Here is a 22,286-nt window from a genome sequence, read left to right on the forward strand (position 1 = left end):
TTGTGAGTAGGTCAGTTAGCCTTGATTGTGTGTAAATTCTGAGATTCCACCATCTCCATCCCAAGTCTGATGGAAGACCATCTTTTTTTCATAATTCAGGATTCCATTAGTGTAGCTGTCAGCTAGATTTAATCTAATATCTTCGCAAACCCTGCAATGTAGAGTCCAAAACTGATTCTGTAATATGGCTACAGCTTCTTTAGGTGTGCAAGATGAAACAATTAAGATGGCACACCTCCATTTCATTTCTTCACTGCTTGAAAATGCTCAGTCAGTGCTTTCAATAAGCTACTCAGCAAAACTTCCAGACTTCATGTTCTGTTCTATAAGCACATTGACACTAATAGCTAGTTTCACTGATTTACCTAATTCTGCTGAACCCTATCTCCTTGTTTACTGGCTTAACCTTTCTTGGTCTGTCTTAGCATTTTTGGCAAAATTTGGAATATGCCATCTTAGCTTCAGGTAATATTCTGTCCTTTTATAACTTCAGTAAGTAATTCAATAGTGGCCTTGGTTGTAGGCCATTACTGGCAGCAGACTTATCTCATCATCCATCCCACAGCATATGCACTGGTAAGTTTTGCCTGAGTTCAAACTTCAGGATGATTTTTGCCTTCTAAATCAATAAACTTCACAGAATATTCATGCTTTTTGTCTCCAAATTCAATTGTTCTGTGGTAATTAATATTTACACATTCTATCACTGCCAGAAATACTGGCTCCACTATGTTAAAATGGATAAAGCACAAATGATTAGTGAAGCAGATAATTAGTATATTAAAAAAGTACAGGAATTGACCATTTGCAGCACTGGTGTAAAGAAAAACAAAATCAACATTTCGCCCACTGGTGAAGTTAAATTTCTGGTCAGCTGTAAAATTCATAATGTTGATGGTCATGTTTTCTTGTGAGAGGTAGTCTTCATACTTCTGCTTATCAGCCCAAGGCTGAATTTTGTCCAGATCTTGCCAATTAAGGCAATGGCTTCTTTATAACCTATACAGTTGTGTTCATTTCTAGTCATGCTCCATAAATGTCATCAGTGCAATAAACCAAATTTAAAAAGGAATCAAAGTCAACAGAAAATGCAACTTTTATATTTACCAGTTCCTTTACCAAGTTTAAACCTGCACTAAATAGCAAATGTTGGGCAATTTTGATGAATGTTAGTGCTCTTTTTACATTTTAAAGTTCCATTCAGTTTTTTGTAGAGCCTAATTATTTTTACCATTGTTTCTGTACTAATTGCAAATACTGTTGCAAGTTTCTTTCATCCTGCAATCCATATGTTCAGATTTGTTTCAGTATTCATTTTAGAAAGTAGACCATGAAAAAATTTAATTCTGCTTTGCATGTTGCAGGATAGTGTCTTAGAACTCTGCAGACATAAGTGCTCCATGAACAAATTTATTGAATTAATCAATGTTCTCTCAAAGTTGGTATTATAAAAATTAAACTGCCCACTGTCGTAAGAGAAACTTTTTGCTGGAAAAGTAATACACAGTAGTGGCTCTGCCTTGTGCTCTGCTTCTGAAATTCAGTTCGGTTCTATTGTGGAATTGAGTTTCAGATGCAGATTGCACTGCCATTAATGTGTTTGGTGTTACCAACCAAGGATGAATTTTTAGCCATAGTATTGGTATCTCTATGCTGCCACATTCATTGAAAGCAGTTGAGGGAAGTCTGTGCTTTCAAAAGATGGGAACATAATTAAGGTCCTCTGAGAATATCTCCTTTATTAGAGCATGCCACTCTTGAAACAAAAAAAGTAAAATTGATGATGGGCTAATAATTGCCTTGTTGTGGAATATTAATTATAAGTAGAGAGGCTACTGACTGGTCATATTGAGGTCTGACTGGGTGTAGAATTGGAGAGGCCCAGAGAGTCCAGGCTTTATGGCTGAAACATTGCATGGAATCCAGTGATACAATATATCAACAGGTGTGGTACATCACCCAGTAAATTGGTTTGTGCAAGTTCTTCTGTCCAAATGGCTAAATGCTGGTAGTTCCTTTTGTCTCACATTATAATGATGGTGTATGGAAATGTTCTTGCTTGCATTACAACCACAACATCCAGAATTCCAATGTACTTTGTTGCTATTAAAGAGATCTTGCCCATTTTCTTTATGGTTAATTTTTTTCTTCTTATGGCTAATAAAATATGTTTGTTTTAAAAGCAGAAAAAAAGCTATACAGGGCAAGGGCAGTGGCTTTCCTTTGCAAGTGTTTGGCAGAGAGACGAATGGCATTCATCTAAGAGAATAATCTTCAGGAAAAGTGGCATTTTTTAATGATGTATTTTGGATTGCGAGTAAATTTATACAAAGAAATTTCATGAAATAGTTTCTACCAACTTTCCTTTCTCTGACTTTTTTTTGTTCTATATTATTACAGTTCACCTTTTTACTTGACCAGGTAAAGTGTAAACTATTTGTCTGTTGTTAGCTTGAAGAATCAGAGTTCACCAGTGCAGCAGCTGTCAAAGCTCGAAAATCTATGGAAGTTGAAATGGAAGATCTGCATCTTCAGATTGAAGATATCTCCAAGGCCAAAGTTGCAGTAAGTATATTTCTTTGCAACAAAGTCAAATTGCAAAACTTGAGATTTCCAGATGAATGCATAGAAGTTTACAAGTCATTTGGGTGCTTGGAATAATTGCATGTGCTATGATAACACTTAAAACGAGCATTAAAATTTGAATAAATGTGTTGCTGGTGAAATTTCACACTGTTGAATGACTTTTCAATGTGGTGATATAGTGAATTTGATGTAATGGTACCATTTAAAATTATCAGTACTAATTATTTAAGATGTATGAGGGAATTGGAATATATTTTCTACATTGACAGTTAGGTCATAACTATGCCCTATCCCTTCTGATAAACAACCATTATCTACTGCAGAAGTAAATTGTTCTTAAGTTTCAGTTGATGTACATAGTGTTCTAATTTTAATTCTTAAATAGAATAGCGGAAGGCAATACAATACTTTTGAAGGATAGTCACTTTAATAATGTAGGAAGGCCTGGTACCAAATTTGCATATAGCAAGCTTGCACAGGTGATAATTTGACAGATAGTACGTTTTCAGTATTGTTGGCTGAGGGATAAATATTGGCCAGAAACTCCATGCCCTGCTTTGAAATTGTACTGAGGGATTGTAGCACATTCATTTGAAAGGCTGTTGCTGCTAGGAGCAGAACTAGACATGCTTTAAAATGAGTGTAAGCTGGTGAAGTTGCAGCACAAGACCACATGTATGCTAACAATCTCACAACCAACACATCAGATAAAAGTCTTACATTCCTGCCAGATCTGGTTGTGAATGGTGGGGGGCAATTAAACAGCTAAAGGAAGGAAGCGACTTCAAAGACTTCATTTTGGCAAGACCCAGCATATTAATACAAAGCATTTGCAACAGTCTTCAGCCAGAAGTGCCAAATGGATGACATATCTCAGCTTCCACTGGGATTTTCCTCTGGAGCATCCCACTATTGCAGAAGCCAATTTTCAGCCAAATTCAATTAACTTTAACATCTAAGAAAAGGGCATTGGAGACAGCAAAAGACATAGGACCAGAAAACATCCCAGCTGTTTCACTGAAAACTTTCACTCCAGAACTAGCCATAGCTCCAGCCATGTTCTTCTGGTATAGTTACAGCACTGCAACTATTCAACAACATGAAAGATTGCCTAGGTATGTCCTGTTCACAAAAGAATCCAGTCTGACTAGATACCATCCAATCAGTCTACTTTCAATCATCAGGAAATTGGTGGGTGCTATTAAGTCTGCTCACCAATACTCAGTTTAGATTTCATGAGGACCACTCAGTTCAAGACGTTTTTCTTTTTTTACAGTGTTTGTCCAGCTGTGGATAAAACAGCTGAATTCCAGAGGCAAAGTGAGAGCAAGATCTTAAATCTTCTAAATTGGTGGATGGTTCCTGCTAGTGGTAATCCAGGCTGCTGCAATCTGAGTCAGTACACCTGGATTGCTGGAACTCTTTAGCAAGTGACTCAGCCCACAGAGCCTCATATGAAACTATTTTGGATGTTTGGTCATGACTTTACCAATGTATTATTTTGAAGTAAATTATTTTTCAGGTGTAGTTTGTGCTGTTTATTCCGTGAAGCTGGATTCTGAGATCAGGATTGTGGTTGTGAATTCAGCTATGACTTCCAAACTGTTGTGTTTTTTTGCAGCACTTGTATGTTTGCTACAGGACAACTGCTATGTGGAATGTTTCATTAGAATGAATTTTACTTTAGTTGTTTTAAGTGTGAGACCTTTCTTAGTAACTTTATCTAGTGTGTAGGTGAGATCTCCTTCTCTTGCTCATGGTTTATCCTAATTGTATATTGGCTGTTGCTGTTCTAGAAATATGTGGGCTTCAGATAGAGACAGGGTTGGATTTGGTTGTCATGCACCCTCTTCCTTTGCTTGCTCCATACCCTCTGTTATCTTTTCTGCTACACAAGGAGGCACATAGTATTTGAGGATGCATACTATCATAAGAAATCACCATGTGGAGGAGAGGATAAGTAACTGAAGATAATTATATTACCACGTTCAGGACAGCTGCTTGTCAGAAGTACACTGATGATATTTAGTTTTCTTATCCTTGACACCAGCAGAAAAATCAAAGTGATTCTGACAGCTTGTGAAACTTAAGTTTGGAATAATAACATGAATTTTCACATTGGTATTCACTCCTTTGCATTGATTCTCTGATTGTAAGCTTGAGGGAAAAGTTGTCAAACTGTGAAATCTGTGTTTTATTTTGTTTTTCAGTTTCATCTCCATAATGAAAAAGGACAGAGATACCTGTTCCTTTTGATCTTTGAATTGTTAGATTAGTCAAGATTTTAAGTGTCAGATTGTGTTGTGCTTGAACTAATGGAGTTATAAGTTGGCACTGCTGCTCAAGTTAGTATCAAGGATTATTTATATTAATTTTGTCTTTCCAATATGTTCAAACCTCAAGTTAATCATGTTTGACAAATCATCTGTTGAAATTTTTTGAAATTGTACCCAGCAGCATACATAAGGATGAAACCCATTGATGTGACGTGTTTAGTCATTCAAATGTCTTTTGTTAACATGCAACACAAGTGATTATTAAACAAAATTAAAGTGTATAGTATTACGGGTAATGTGGATTGAGAATTATTTACAAACAGAAAATGGAGAGTAAGAATAAGCAGGTTGTGTTTGGTTGGGATGCTGTAGTTGGTGGAATGCAGCAGAGTTGGAGCTGGAACTCCAGCTGGTCACGATTGATATCAAGGATTTGGATGAAGGGCTGAAGTGTAATAAATCCAAGTTTGCTATTAATACAAATTTGGGTAGCAGTCTGGGCTGTGAAAGGACTACAGTGAGGCTTTGGGGGACATAGACAAGGTAAGTGAATGGATGAGGAAATGGGTGATGGAAAAAATGAGGTCATCCAGCTTGGTTAAAAAAAACAGTATTTTTAAAATGGTAAGAGGTTGAAGGGTATGGTGATCTGAGGGGCCTGGGTATCCATATACAAATTATTGAAAGTTAACATGTAGATACAACAAATCATTGGAATGCCAGATGGTTTCTTGGCTTTTATTACCAGAGGATTTGAATGCAAGAGCAGAGATGCCTTGCTTCAGTTTTATAGGGCCCTGGTGACACTGTATCTGGCAAATTGCACATAGACCTGGTCTCCCAAAATAAGGAAGTATGTAACTGTGATAGGAGTGCAGCAAAGGTTCCCACTTTGATTCCTGGGATGATAGGCTTGTCATATGATGAGCAGTTAAGAACATCCAGCCTATATTCTATAAAGTTTAGAAGAATGAGAAGTGATTTCATTAAACAGTTCAAAATTCTTAGTGTTTGACAGGGTAAATACAGGGATGATATTTCTCCTGATTGTGTGTCTAGAACTGGGGATCAAAATCTCAGAATAAATTGTTGGCCATTCAGGATGGAGTTGATAAGAATTTTGGTCACTCACAGTAGTGAAATTTTGGAATTCTAGAATTGGATGATCAGTCACCAAGTATATTTAACAAAGAGATCGATAGAATTTTAGGTTTTGAGAGAATCAACATACATGGGATTAGTGCAGGAAAGTGGTACTGTGGTATATGTTCCTTACTGAATAGCAGATGAGGCACAAAGGCTGAAGGCATACTCTTGTTTCTATTTCTTATGACGTGTTCTTAAGACTAAAGCAAGAAGATTTATTATACTTCCATCTTTTTATAGGCATTAGATGGGAATATCAAAAAGAATATGTTGAAAGCATCCAGTATAAATACAGCTTTGTTGGAAGCGCTGTCTCCTCAAGTCAGAAATGTGTGGATGCAAGCTCCACCAATGATTTGTGGGATGGTATATTCCAGAACTGAAGACAATAGAGGTTATGCATTTTGGATGAAGAAGTAAATGAAGCCACGCATCTGTTCAACCAAATGCAAAAGATCATATAATCATATTTAAAGATCATCAGGGAGTGCACATAGTAGGACCAAGTGGATTGGCATCCACAATCTCCAATACACTGTTTCCAACCTTCCATGGGAAATAGAGCCTCTCTCACAAGTTAAGGGAAAAATAACCTGAACCACCCTTGCTCATCTTCTGAAAGTATGGTTTTGAGTGGCCTTAAATGAGGTGCAGTTGAGCTTTTCTTCTGAGTTGTGGTCGAGTGATGACGGAAGACAAATGAAGGGGCAAGAGTAAGATGAGGAAAAACATTCTGAGTTGATAAATGTGATCTTATACTGTTTAACAGGATATATCTGACATATTTCTGCACAGCTCTATGATATAGAAAGGATAGTAGCATTATTAAAATTCTTAAACAGAATTTACAACCACATTCTCCTACAGCTTGAAGAGCAGCTGAGTCGTCTTCAACGTGAAAAAAATGAGCTACAGAGCCGTCTTGAGGAAGACCAAGAAGATATGAATGAACTCATGAAGAAACACAAAGCCATAGTGGCTCAGGTAGGTAGTATCTGATTTCTTTTTTAATAAATCTACTAACTTCACAACCTTTGTGGTTTGCAGAGCAGAATTTAAAATGTACTGAAAATGAGAAATTTTATATTAAAAAAATTGACTAATTCTGTACAACTATGGTAGTGAGTAGATAATTTTTTTTGATGGTTATCTCCAGCAGTTTTAGTTTTATAATTTAAGTCTATCTATGGCATAGAATAGGTCAGATCTTCCATTGAGCACTGCCAGCAGATAAGCTTGAAACAGGACTGTTCCCCAAAGGAGGCTGTAATGGATCCTTCCACTCATTAGAGTGCTGGCTGCAGGACAGAAACACTACTGGTGAACTTCTTGTTCCATCCAACAGGGCAAAGTCAGCTTCTGCAGTTTTGCCAGCTTTCAGGCTGATAAATTTATTCCCTGAACCTGTGCCAGGTTAATTGGGTACAAGTATGCAAGGCCATTAAAATGAATGGGAGAAATTGTCTGCCAGGGTAAAGTAGCTTTTTTATTTGATTTAAGTTTGTAAGAGTTTTTTAAATTGTATACTGTGTCCATGTGTTCAGTCTTCCAACTTTTAAATTTTTAAAACATTTTTTGACTTAATTTTTAATAGGTCCTTAATAATTTTTAAATATTTGTGCATGTTAAAGACCTTCACTAACAATGACCGCCATTGAGTGTACGGGTGGGAACTCAACTGTTATCAAAGCAATTCTGTCATCTTCTGGGAGTAGCAGTCTGCTGCCCTGGGCCAAACTGAGGACCTGCCTGCATGTATGGTCCAGGGGCTGGTGAAAGATGATCTTAGAACAACAAAGATTGTGTTTTGTATCTGAGATAGAATCTTCCAAAAAGTAGAAGATCCTGTATCCTGAAGAACAGGTCTATTTACAGCCCAAACTTTTCCCCTTCATTCCTGAAAATTAATCTTCTTCAAATTCATATCTATGAAACTAAATATTTCCACAGTCATCCAGGGACCTGGGCCAGATTAATGAACTGCAGTCACAACTAGATGAAGCCTATAAAGAAAAACAAGAATTGCAAGAAAAGGTATGTAACTTATTCACTTATCATGGTTTCTTCTCATGTCATAATCAATAATTGTCATGCTGCAATACCTAGACAACTTACAGGTGGAGCAGGTGGCAAGTAACATTCATGCCCCATAAGTGCCAAGCAATTAACATCTTCAACAAGGGAGAGTTTAATCACCTACCTTCGACATTTATTGGTATTTCTACCATCAATGTCCAGGTGTCCACCATTGACCAGAAACTTAATTGGATCAGCCACATAACTTCAAGAGCAAGTCGGAGATGGGGTAACCTTGAATTTGTGATTCACTACTTGTTTCTCCAAATCCTTTGCATCATCTCTGCAAGGCACAAGACAAATCCTTGATGGAACATTTTCCACTTTCCTGACTGAAAAGCTGAACACCGTACAAGTTAAAGCAGTCCATTTGATCAGCGTCTGATCCACAACCCTAAATATTCATTCCCTCCTCTACCTGTAAATGGTGGCTGTAGTTTGTACCATCTATAAATTGCATTCCAATTACCCACCAAGGCTACTTCACAAGATCACAAGACAAGGGAGCAGAAGCAGGCCATTTGGCCCATCGAGTCTGCTCCAAGGAAAAGGGAAAAAAGAAATGAGAAATGGGGAATGGGGAAAAAAAACCTATTCTAATCCCAATTTCCGGCCTTATCCCCATATCCCTTGATATCCTGACTATTTAGATATCTATCTATCTCCTCCTTGAACGCCCCCACTGATCTGGCCTCCACTGCTGTACGTGGCAAGGAGTTCCACAAATTCACCACCCTCTGGCTAAAGAAATTTCTCCTCATCTCTGTTTTGAAATTGTACCCTCTAATTCTAAGATTGTGCCCTCTGGTCCTGGACTCACCCACCAAGGGAAACAGCCTAGCCACATCTACTCTGTCCTTTCCTATCAATATTTTAAATGTCGCTATGAGGTCCCCTCTCATTCTTCTGTACTCCAGCGAGTACAGTCCAAGAGCCGACAAACACTCATCATACGTAAGCCGTTTCATTCCTGGAATCATCCTCGTAAATCTCCTCTGAACCCTCTCCAACGTCAGCACATCCTTCCTAAGATGTGGGGCCCAAAACTGCGCACAATATTCCAAATGAGGCCTCACTAGTGCCCCGTAGAGCCTCATCAACACTTCCTTACTTTTATACACTATACCTCTCGAAATGAATGCCAACATAGCATTCGCTTTCTTTACCACCGATCCGACCTGGTGGTTAACCTTTAAGGTATCCTGCATGAGTACCCCCAAGTCCCTTTGTACTTCCGTACTTTGAATTTTCTCTCCTTCTAGATAATAATCTGCCTGCTTATTTCTGCTTCCAAAGTGTACAACTGCACATTTCTCAACATTGAATCTCATCTGCCATTTCCTTGCCCATTCTCCTAAACTGTTTAGGTCCCTCTGCAACCTTCCTATCTCCTCAATACTTCCTACTCCTCCACCTATCTTGGTGTCATCCGCAAACTTAGCCACGAAACCATTTATTCCATTGTCCAAATCGTTAATGTACAAGGTAAAAAGGAGCGGTGCCAACATCGACCCCTGAGGCACACCACTAGTAACCGGTAACCAACCAGAACGAGATATTTTTATTTCCACTCTTTGCTTCCTGCCAACCAGCCAATGCTCCACTCATTCTGTTATCCTACCCGTAATTCCATGACCTCTCATCTTATTAATCAGTCTCTTGTGAGGCACCTTATCGAAGGCCTTTTGAAAGTCTAAATACACAACATCTACCGCCTCTCCCTTATCCACCCTACCTGTGATTTCTTCAAAAAACTCCAACAGGTTGGTCAGGCAGGATCTTCCCTTCACAAAACCATGTTGGCTAGGACCTATCTTGCCTTGTGCCTCTAGGTATTCCATAACCCCATCCTTGAGGATAGATTCCAATAATTTTCCCACCACTGACATCAGACTAATAGGTCTGTGATTTCCTTTATGCTGCCTCCCACCTTTCTTATACAATGGAACTACATTTGCGACCCTCCAGTCCTCCGGAACCATGCCGGAATCTATCGATTCCTGGAAAATTATCACCAATGCCTCCGCTATCTCTAAAGCCACCTCCTTCAGAACCCGGGGATGCACCTCATCCAGTCCGGGAGACTTATCAGTCTTTAGCCCATTTAGTTTTCCTAGCACCTTCTCCCTAGTAATTTTAACTGAACTCAGTTCCATTTCGTGAGACTCATGACTAACCGGCACATTGCTGATGTCCTCCATGGTGAAGACCGATGCAAAATATTCATTCAATTCCTCTGTCATCTCTCTATTGTCCATTATAATATCTCCTGCACCGTTATCAATTGGTCCCATATCAACCCGTGTCTCTCTTTTACTCCTTATGTATTTAAAAAAACTCTTAGTACCCTTTCGAATGTTATCCGCCAACTTCCTCTCATAATTCATCTTTTCTTTCCTAATGACCTTCTTAGTTTCTCTCTGCAGGTTTTTAAAAGCTTCCCAGTCTTCTGTTTTCCCACTAATTTTTGCTTCTTTGTACGCCGCCCCTTTTGCTTTTATTTTAGCCTTCACATCTCTCGTTATCCACATTTGTGCCCTTTTTCCATTCAAAACCTCCTTTTTTCTTGGAATATATCTATCCTGCATTTTCCTCATTTCCTGTAGAAATTCCTTCCATTTCTCCTCCGCCGTCCCTCCAGCTAGCTTACTCTTCCAATCAATTTGGGCCAACTCTTCTCTCATACCATTGTAATTTCCTTTGTTCCGCTGAAATGTCGATACACCAGTTATCAGCTTCTCCTTCTCAAACTTGAAACTGAACTCAATCATATTGTGATCACTGGTTCCCAGTGGTTCCTTTACCTTTAGTTCCCTAATCACCTCCGGTTCATTACACAGCACCCAATCCAAAATAGCCGATCCCCTGGTGGGCTCTTCAACAAGTTGCTCCAGAAAAACGTCCCTTAGACATTCCACAAACTCACTCTCCTGAGTTCTACTGCCTTGCTGGATTTCCCAATCCACCTTCATGTTAAAATCCCCCATAATTATCTTCACATTGTCGCTCTGGCATGCTTTTTCTATCTCAAACTGCAACTTATCATCCACTTCCTGACTTCTATTAGGGGGCCTATATATGACTGCTACTATTGTCCTTTTACCCTTGCTATTTCTTAGCTCCACCCATAAGGATTCCACCTCCTCTGACCCAATGTCCTTCCTTTCTATTGATTTTATATCACTACTGACCTTGTACTTGTATGTACTTGTAGAATTGCAGAATGATTAGAATTTAATATCTTTCTAGATTAATAAGTTAATGTGGGCTGAATAGCCTGTCTTAGTTATAATACTCTTTAGATTCAGTAGTAAACCTTTGAAACTCTGCCAGTAAAAGTCATTTGTTTTGAAGGGTAAAATGAAATGGCAAAGAAACCTTGCATTTCCTGAAATCACAAAACATTCATCCCATCCCTTATGTCACAAATCTTTATGTGAAGATAAGAATGAAGGAGACAATATTCAAAAGATGTTTCACGCTAATACACAGAGAGTGGTGGGTGCGTGGAACGCACTGCTGGCAGAGGTTGTGGGGGCAGATACATTAGGGACATTTCAGAGACTCTTAGATAGCCAAATGAATGACAGAGAAATGGAGGGTTATGTGGGAGGGAAGGGTTAGATAGATATTAGAGCAGGATTAAATGTCGGCACAACATCATGGGCCGAAGGGCCTGTACTGTGCTGTAATGTTCTATGTTCTATTAATCCTTGTCATGACACTTGAACCTTCTCTATGAAATGAATGTGTGCATCATGCAACCCAAACTGGGCACAATAGTTCAACTTCTCTGTACAAACAATGCTGATCAGGATATCATGTTACTTAAAGGTGACAAATAACATGGATTTACTTCACTAAGGTGGAATTGCCCCTTTCAAATTTTAGCTAGAACATTGAATAAATAGCCCTGCTGAGTACCATCTTGGTTTAAGCACAAAAGGTCTTCATTTTTCAAATATGTATGACAGCCGAGTGATCTGATCAGCGAAATCCTGGGACTGCAAGGTTATGTGTTTTACCTTCTATCAGAAAATTATGATGCCACCATTAAAAGACTAGAAATCTTTTTGAAGAAATATTGTTTTGTGTGTAACAATACACTGATAGAATGTTTGCTTTAATTCAGTTACCTTCATTATTCATTCTTGGGGAATAAATGATTGAGTAGGACATTTATTATCCATCCCCAGCTGGTGGTAGAATTGCAATTTCCATCATGTTATAGAATTTCAGGATTATAATAAGACTTCAATGGAAAAAATAGAAATGATTGTCCAAATTAGCATAGTTTGGAACTTGGAGGTGAGATGGTAATGTTTCTGTAGCTGCTTTTACTCTTTCAGGTGACAGAAGCATGAGCAGAGGGAGGTACCCCCAGAATGAGTGACGAACAGTAGTGTATTACATCCTGTAGATCATGTATACTGCAGCCACAGTACACTATTGGTAAAAGGGTGAATCTCAAGCCCTTTTTCAGGAATGGCAATTTATTAATCTTTGTGTTGAATAAGGGAAATATGTTTTATTCTGCTGACTTCTATTCAATTGCAGCATTAGTTTTAATCAATATGGCTTTATACATTCTGATATTGCTCTTTTCTATGCAACTTTCTCCAGTTACAAGGATTGCAGAGTCAGCTAGATTTTACAGAACAATCCATGGTAGATAAATCCTTGGTGAGTAGACAAGAAGCCAAGATTCGTGAACTTGAAACCAAACTGGAATTTGAGAAGACCCAGGTCAAACGTCTTGAGGTACGTAGTTGCAGCAAATCTCACTCTAGATTCCTTTGCATTCCAGACTATTGAAAATATAAACTTAAAAGTATATATTTAAGACTGAAGCAGAATGATCATAACAAAGAACTTGTCTGTCCAATACCTTTACTGAAAGTTGCACTGTGACATTAACATCATAAATTACCTTACAAATCAAATTTAATTAAAAAAATTACAAATAGAAAATAATTGTTTTCTCAAAGTTGAGTTTATTGTCATATGCACAAGTACATGTATGCACAGGTGCGATGAAAAACTTACTTGCAGCAGAATCACAGGCATGTAGCATCATATAAGCAGCATTCACAAGAAAAGCCTAAGCTAAATATAAATTAAACACACTTTTACAAGAAAGAACACAATTAAAACAAAAAAAAACAAAGTCCATTTTAGTGCAAAGTGATCAAAGTGGTTATAGTGTTGCTAAACTGTAGTGATTAGAGTTTTACTGGTTTGTTCAAGAACCAAATGGTTGAAGGGAAGTAGCTGTTCTTGAACCTGGAGGTGTGGGACTTCAGGCTCCTGTACCTCCTGCCTGGTAGTAGCTGCGAGAAAGATGGCATGGCTTGGATGGTGGGGATCTATGATGGTGGATGTTGCCTTCTTGAGACAGCACCTCCTGTAGATACAACCGATGGTGGGGAGGTATGTATTGGGCAGAGTCTACTACTCTCTGTAACTTATTGTGTTTCTGCACATTCGAATTGCCGTACCAGACCATGATGCACCCAGTCAGGATATCAGCAGCAGGACATTTATAGAAATTTGTTAGCGTGTTCAGTGACAAGCCAAACCTCCCAACCTCCTAAGGAAAGTAAAGATGTTGGTGCGCTTTCCTTATGGTTGCACCTATGTGCTGGGTCCAGGACAGATCATCCGATATGTTAACGCCCAGGAATTTAAAGCTGCTGACTCTGTGCACCACCGATCCCCCAATGTAGATGGCGCATCTTCGCCCTCCTTCCCATCCCTGCAGTCAACAATAGTTTTTAGTTATGCTGACGTTGAGTGAGAGGTTGTTGTTGCGGTACCACTCCAGTGGAGTGAGATAGGTGTCCTATCTCACTCCGGTAAGCTGACTCATTGCCACCTGTGATTCGTCCAACAACAATGGTGTCATCGGCGAATTTGTATACGTCATTGGAGCTGTGCTTAGTCAAACAGTCATATGTGGCTAATATGTTTTGACAGAAATAGTATGGAGATAACTAACAGACTTAATGTCACAGATCTAGTTGATATGCTGGAACAGAAGGACCTCTATTAGTATGTGTATAAATCTTTGGAAGTGACATTACATAATTTGGAGGGCATATGGAATCCTGGACCACGAATAGAAGCGTACTGTGCAAAAACAGGGTGGTTATGTTAAATCTTTACAAAAGTCCTAAAAAGAGTGCAGAGAGATTTATTATGGATAAGGGACTACAAGAATGGAGAACCTGTTTTTTTTCCATGGAACAAAAATGGTTGAGAGGATATTTAATAGTGTACACAAGATCCTCCTGTGTTTAGATTGGATAAATAGGGAGGCTGTCCCAGTTAGCAGATGGAACATTAGGGGAATCAGATTTAAAGTGAAGGGCAAATGAATTCTGGAGAATATGAGGAAAAAGTTTTGTGCATAGAGTGGTGGTGATCACAAGACAAGGGAGCAGAAGTAGGCCATTCGGCCCATCGAGTCTCCTCCAAAGAAAAGGGAAAAAAGAAATGAGAAATTGGGTGGGGGGGGAGCAAAAAAAACACACTATTCTAACCACAATTTCTGGCCTTATCCCCATATCCCTTGATACCCCAACTATTTAGATATCTATCTATCTCTTCCTTAAACGCCTCCAATGATCTGGTCTCCACTGCTGTACGTGGCAAGGAAATCCACAAATTCACCACCCTCTGGCTAAAGAAATTTCTCCTCATCTCTGTTTTAAACCTGTACCCTCTAATTTTAAGATTGTGCCCTCTAGTCCTGGACTCACCCACCAAGGGAAGCAGCTTGACCACATCTACTCTGTCCAGTCCTTTCAACATTTTATATGTCTCTATGAGGTCCCCTCTCATTCTTCTGTACTCCAGTGAGTACAGTCCAAGAGCCGACAAACGTTTATCATACGTAAGCCCTTTCATTCCGGGAATCATCCTTGTAAATCTCCTCTGAACCCTCTCCAACATCAGCACATCTGGAACTTGTTGCCTATAAGGGTGGTTGAATCACAGTCAATCAGGTCTTTTAAAAGGGAATTGGATAAACACTTGAAGTAAAGTCATTTACATGTCTACAGGGAAAGAGTGGGGGAATAGGCTGAATAGATGGTCCATGATGAAGGAGGCAACATGTTGGCACAGATAGAACTGGATGACAGGAAACCGAGAGTAGGCATGTGGGGCTTTCTTGGGTGGGAAAATGAAAGGAGTGGTGTGCCACAGGGTAAGTGCTGGAACTTCAACTTGTTATAGTTTTTATAAATGACTTGGATGAAGGTACCAAAGGTAAGGTTGCTGATGACACAAACATATGGAAGTTGGGAAGAGGACATAAAGAGGGTGCAAAGGGATACTGATTTGTTTATTAAGTGGGCAAATGTCTGTCAAGTGGGGTTATAGGGGGAAAAACCATGCTGGCAAGAAATATTAAAGTGAAGTATATTATATAAATGGTGAAATGATGCAGAGGGATGTGGGTGTTCTTGTACTTAGGTTGGTGTGTAGGTACAGCAAGTAACAAGGAAAATTACCAGAATGTTATTGTTTAATGCTCAGGAAATGGAGTTCAAAAATAGGGAAGTTACGCTTCTGGGCATTGGTGAGGCCACATTTGCAGTAACTTCTACAATATTGGGATCCTTATTTAAGCGAGATTAAACATGCATTGGGAGCAGTTTAGAGAAGAATGCCAGGCTAATACCTGGAATGGCAGGGTTGACATTTGAGGAAAGATTGGACATGCTAAGCCTATAACTGCTGGAACTTAGAAGAAGGCAAGGTGATTTTATTGAAACACATGCAATCCTGAATGGTCTTGCCAGAGTGGATGTGAAGAGTATACTCCCTCTTGTAGAGAATATAATACTATAGGTCACTGTTTTTGAAAAGCAAGGGCCATCCCTTTAAGAAGGCAATGATTTTTTTTGCTGAGAGTTGTAAGTCATAGAACGGTGGAAACTGCTTCTTGATAGGCAAGGGAGTGAAAGGTTATTGGAAGTAGATGATGGTTATAGAATTGAGGTTATAATTAAATCGGCCATGATTTTATTGAATGAATGAGCAGGCTCGAAGAGCCAAGTGGTTTCAATGGGCTAAATGATCTCTTTCAATACCATAAATTTCTATAATTTAACTATTGTTGTGATGTTGACTATTAATGGTGAGGCGGAGAAGACCCATAGGGTAATGTGCAGATGAAAATGTAGTCTAGTCTAGATGAATCACTGTTTGTGAAGGGAGAAAGCAGGATAGAAATCATTGGACAAATGGAACCAGAAGATGCAACAACTGTGGGTTAGGATTTTTGTAACAAGGTGCATTGGTAGAGGCAGTGTGGGATATAGAAGGAGGTATTGAAAAGGGATTGTTTATTAGAGAGTAAACTGAGCTTGGATTTCAACAGTACTTCAAAGTTCTGCATTTTTGATCTGAGTTGGAAACTGAGAAGCTTGACAGAGGCAAGAATTGAACAACTTAAATGTTTATATGAGCTCATTAAACTAGATAAGTTTTGCTTATGTTAAGTTGGTGCAAGATAGAGCTCACTTAATCTTGATATCGAAGAGGACTCTATTTAGAGAGTCCAGCAGAACCATTGGGCTTCGTGAAGGAAGCATAAATATAGAACTGATTTTCAATAGTTTTTTGTTTCCATGCTTCTGGATGATATTAAAAACTGTAAACACATCAATGAAGAGATGATGTAAACTGCAGATCATGACTGCGGGTTCACCAGAGGTGACCAATTACACATTGGAGAAAGGTTGCAGGTAATCTGATTTCTCTGCAGTGCTAGGCAAAAATGAAATAGGAGGAAGCAATGTTATGGAACAAGAGCAAGTAAAGAGAACTGATGAAAGATGAATGAGTAAATAGTAAAATGGAACAGACAGTGAGGCACTGACCTAGGACTGATGTTGTTATAATGTTCTTCTTTTCTCCTTGCTGCACTTTGTCTAAACGAGATATTCAAAACTGTACAGCGACACTTTCAAAAGCAAAGTTTGGAAAAATTAGGCAGGCTGGGATAGTAGTGGTGAAGAGTAGCCGAATTCAAAAATAAAGTTGAATAATATTGGAAAGTTAAAGCACCTGAGTATGGATTGATTATAGTTCTAGTTTTTGGGGCAAATATTATAAAGTTTACTTAGAAAAAAATATAGTGCCTTTTATGAAAATGTCAGTAAGACAGTTTCTGTTTAAAATATAGATATTTTTATATTTTCCAAGGAAGTTGGGGAGGGGGGAATGTTGGAAATTGGGGATGGGCAAAAGATGCATGTTAACAGCAAAATGAATTTAACAGGAATCATCTCATCTTTAGTAAATAATTGGAAATACTCAGCAGGTCTCACAGCATCTGTGGCGAGAGAAATAGACCTTAACATTTCAGATTGATGAAGGTCATCTACCTGAAACAGTAACTTGGCTTCTTTCTCCAGAGATGTTGCTTGAGCTCCAAAGTACTTCGTGCATTTTCTGTTTTCATTTCACATATTGGGCATCTGTGGTATTTTGTTCTTGCACGATTTATCATTAATTGTGGAATTACTGCATGGGGTATAATTCTTCAGGATCATAAACTTAATTTTGGAATAAATCTAAATGACCTTAGAATTTATACTAAATTTGCTTAGTTGAGCAATCATATACTCCTGCTCTCTTGAACTGGAAGAAAAAAAATAAACCTTAACTATCTAATAAATTTCCCTGGTTGTAAGGAATTTTATTACATTTGGTGAGTGGGGGGGTGGTGGGGGGGAAGGTGCAAATTGTAAATGCAATGAAGGGGAAATTGTTAATGTCAGCAGCTGCATCTTTCAGGATTTCTCCTTTCTGTTTTCTTTTTATTATTATCAATATCATATATATTTAATTGCCAAGGTAGGACAGGAGAATGAATGCCTCTTTTCTCTTCTCAAGAACACTTCTAGTTGAGGTTTATGTTAAGTGTGACCACGAAGAATTGAGGAGAGAGGTGAAACTGATTAAACAACTGACATATATAATACTTTCAAATTCATGTTTTCATCATGGAAGCATATGGGCATTTTATATTTCTGTTAAAGCAAGAAGAATTACAATTTATTTTATAAATATTTATGCTGATAAATCGGATAAATAAGTAACACAGTTTGAATTATGGTATTATATTGCTGTGTTCTAATCCATGCAAAGAATCTGATAGTAGCTCAATAGGTAATTTATTATCTTTTTACTGTTTGTATAGAGCCTAGTTGGTCGTCTCAAGGAAAACCTGGAAAAACTGGGAGAAGAGAGAGATCAGAGATCAGCTGCTGAAAATCGTGAGAAGGAACAAAATAAGCGACTGCAACGGCAGCTTAGGGATGTTAAGGAAGAAATGGGTGAACTTACCAAGAAGGAAGCAGAGGCCAGCCGTAAAAAACATGAACTAGTAAGTGAACAATTATTAATCTTTGTGACTACAATTCATTTTCATTTCTTTAAATAAATGCTAGAATAGAATATAAGTAAGCAGGTATTTGTGTGGAAGGATAATGATTGCAAGTGAATGGTGGACATTTTGGGAAGTTAAAGTAATTCCCTCTTTATGCCAATGATGAAATACAACACCCCCCTCTCCCTCCCCAGTCTCCTGTTGACTTTTGGAATAATGTTGGGAGGGCTTCTCAAAGAACCATGAAATAGTGCAAAATGTCTTACAATCCCATGAATGGCTTATTAAATTGTATTAAGAAAGACTTCTTTACCTGTTAATTGTAGTTAGTAGAGGTGATATTTAACATAAATGATATTTTAACTATCTTGGTGTACAGTGAAAGTCTGATAATCCGGCTGATTTAGGACTTGGCTGCCACTCGGGCAGATTTTCCAAATTGTTGGTCATCACTCCAATTAATACTCCCAACACACTTTTAATTCAGTTTCTTGTATGTTACACAGTACACTGGTATAATAAACTTTCCAGTGAAACAGGTGAGTTTCAAGGGAGCACAGGAAATGGAACCAGGTGGGTGAGAAGGCAGTGCGGGAACCAGGGCTTTGGTGAGCTAACGGACAAAGGGGAACTGGGGCCTTGGTGAATTTGAGCCTAGCGCAGGAACCAGGGCCTCGGTGAGTTAGAGGGCAGTGCTGAAACCAGGGCTTTGGAGAGTTCGAAGACATCAGCAGATTTATTTAAAGAAAACATTTGCCTGTATTTTCACTCAGCCTGATTTTTATTCCTATGGAAGTCTTAAACTTGTAAATAAATTCTGTAGATAGTAAGAGATGGTGTAGTACTTCATCCAACTGATATTCTTTCTGTAACCTCAACGAATGTGTGACATCGATTGATGGACCATGCCCTGACCTACTCGTGTTCCATTTAAATAGAGGGGTTCTAGATGGTAAAGACTGAGAATTCAGAGCCATTTTTTACTTCATTTTTGAAGCTGTTTTAACAATTAATCATGCTGGTGTTTTTTTTATATAGGAAATGGATATTGAAAGCCTTGAAGCTGCAAATCAGAGTCTACAGTCTGACCTTAAACTTGCTTTTAAAAGAATTGGAGATCTACAAGCAGCAATCGAAGATGAAATGGAAAGTGACGAAAATGATGACCTTATTAATAGGTATGTTGTGTGTGATGGGCAAGATTTCAACCTTTTATTGCAAACTGTAAAAGTTGTTTCAAAAGTCTAAAGATGTGCAAACAGACCGGAAGACATCACCATCCTACTAAAAGGCATTAAGTACTTTCAGAAATCAAAATTTATCAAACTCTGTTTTTAATGCTTACATGCATTTCTTTAAGTGAAGTTCTAGAATAACATAGTAGTTAGTCACATAGAACATTTGAAGCAACATTCCCGCTTGTATGTCCAGTGCAAGTGAATGAACAGCATTATCGTGTGGTATTGCTGCATGATACTCAAATTCCAAAACAGAAAATGTTAGAAACAGTTTTCAGATCAGGCAGGCTCTGTGAAAAGAAGAATTAATGTTTCAGGTCAAAGTCGAGTTTATTGTCATATGCACAAGTACATGTATGCACAGGTACAATGAAAAACTTACTTGCAGCAGCATCACAGGCACATAGAATCATCTAAGCAGCATTCACAAGAGAAAGCATAAATTAAACATAAATCATACATAATTTGGACAAAAAAAGTCCATTTTAGTGCAAAATGGATTGCTTTCAAAGGAATAAATTGAAATTTCTAATTATTTTACTATATATATATATAGATAGATAGAAAATGTGCCATAGAAATTCAGGTGTTGGAAGAATTGTAATTGGCTAGTTGGACAATTTTACAATTAAGTTCAACTATCAAATATTAAAAGTATACCAATCATACATTTTCATTAAGAGGTTTGAGCTATTATTCATAGATCATCATCTCTTTATATTTATTACTGTTTATTTGCAATAGCATATTCTTGTCTACATTCTTCCCAATCACTCTCATTTCTACCCAGAACGGTGTATATTTTTGGTTTCTTTGTGTTCACTTTTATTTTATTTGCAGTTTGCAAGATATGGTGACAAAGTATCAAAGGAGAAAGAATAAAACGTGAGAACCATATCAGAATGCCTTAAAACATGTATCCAGATCTAACCTCAGCATGCCCTTAAAAGTGATATTTAAGTTTATATCTGCATGGCACAACTTTTAAAGCAGAAGAATGCATGTGTGTATAAGCCACAATAACACTGTCATATGAGATCTCTGCTTTTTTGAGAGAGAATGCCATACTGACTAATTTAACTGAGGCTTGCGATGGCATAATTGTATTAGTTTTAAGGACGTGAGTTCTCAAACATGTATATAAATTGAAAATAAATTGACTTTTAGCTAGTAGTGAAGCATAACGATAGTATCTATTCTACATAGTGCTAATATCATTTTTAAAAAAAAGTGTGCTGGTAAAGCTTAACTAATAGGTTGCCATTCAAGAATTAAGTATGACACCAATTGTAATTTGATTTCTCTTACAGTGCTAGCAATTAACAGTAAAACCACTAAAAAGGCAAGAGCGTTAAAGTTGAGGTTTGAGAGAAGTACAAATTCACAACTGATAAGTTTTATCCAATGTTGTACAGCTGTAATAATGAATTGAATGGTGGATGCTGTCTACCTCGGGCAAGGTCCCACATGGGATCCAGTGTGAGGTAGCAAATTGGATACAAGATTGGCTTGGTGGTGGGAGGCAGAGGGTGGTAGTGGAGAGTTGCTTTTTGGATTGGAGACCTGTAACCTGTGGTGTGCCACAGGGACTGGCGCTGGATCCTTTATTGTTCGTCATATACAGTATATTAATGATTTGGATGAGAATGTAGGTGGCACGATTAGTAAGTTTGCAGATGACACCAAAATTGATGGTATAGTGGACAATGAGAAGGTCGTCTTAAGTTATGATAGGATCCGGATCAACTAGGAAAGCAGGCAGGTGAATGGCTGGTGAAATTTAATTCAGACAAGTACAAAGTGATGCATTTTGGTAAGTTAAACCAGGCCCGGGCATACACAGTGAATGGTAGAGCCCTGAGGAGTGTTATTGAACAGCAAGACTTCAAGATACAAGTATCTTGTTCCCTGAGAGTGGAGACACAGGTGGACAGAGTGGTGAAGAGGGCATATGTTTGGTTGCCTTTATCGATCGAGGCATTGAGTATAGGAGTTAGGGCATTACGTTACAGTCAAATTGTTGGTTAGGCCGCACTTAGAATTGTGTGCTGTTTTGATCACAATGCAATAAGGAGGATCTGATTAAGCCAGAGGGGGAGCAGAAAAGATTCACAGGAATGTGATCTGATTAGGAGAGCTTGAGTTATAAGGAGAGATTGGATAGGCTAGGACTTTTTTCCCTGGATCAAAGAAGACTGCGGGGTGACCTTTTTAGAGGTTTATAAAATTATGAAGGGCATAGATAGTCATAGTCTTTTCTTCCTATGGTGGGGGAGTCTAAAACTAGAGAGCATAGGTTTAAGATGAGAGTGGAAAGATTTAAATGGGACCTGAGGGGCAAGTTTTTCATACAGAGGGTGGTGGGTATATGGAACAAGCTGCCAAAGAAGGTGGTAGAGCCAGGTACAGTTACAATACTTAAAAGACATTTGGACGGGTACATAAAAAGGAAAGGTTTAGAGGGACATGGACCATATGCGGGCAAATAGGATTTGCTTAGATAGACATTTTGGTCAGCATGGATGAAGTGGGCCAAAGGGGCCTGTTTCCATGGTGTAT

General features: G+C 38.3%; 1 protein-coding gene across 1 annotated transcript in view; it reads left to right on the forward strand.

The window, feature by feature from the left end:
- Positions 1 to 22,286, forward strand: part of LOC127581194 (unconventional myosin-XVIIIa-like) — a 181,907-nt gene that overhangs the window by 149,939 nt on the left and 9,682 nt on the right. Inside the window, 6 exon segments of the mRNA XM_052035300.1 lie at positions 2,452 to 2,565; positions 6,876 to 6,992; positions 7,959 to 8,042; positions 12,708 to 12,845; positions 18,301 to 18,486; positions 19,528 to 19,667. Coding sequence (XP_051891260.1) covers positions 2,452 to 2,565; positions 6,876 to 6,992; positions 7,959 to 8,042; positions 12,708 to 12,845; positions 18,301 to 18,486; positions 19,528 to 19,667 — 779 coding nt within the window.

Source organism: Pristis pectinata, chromosome 21, assembly GCF_009764475.1.
Source record: "Pristis pectinata isolate sPriPec2 chromosome 21, sPriPec2.1.pri, whole genome shotgun sequence".
In the NCBI taxonomy this organism is placed as follows: Eukaryota; Metazoa; Chordata; class Chondrichthyes; order Rhinopristiformes; family Pristidae; genus Pristis; species Pristis pectinata.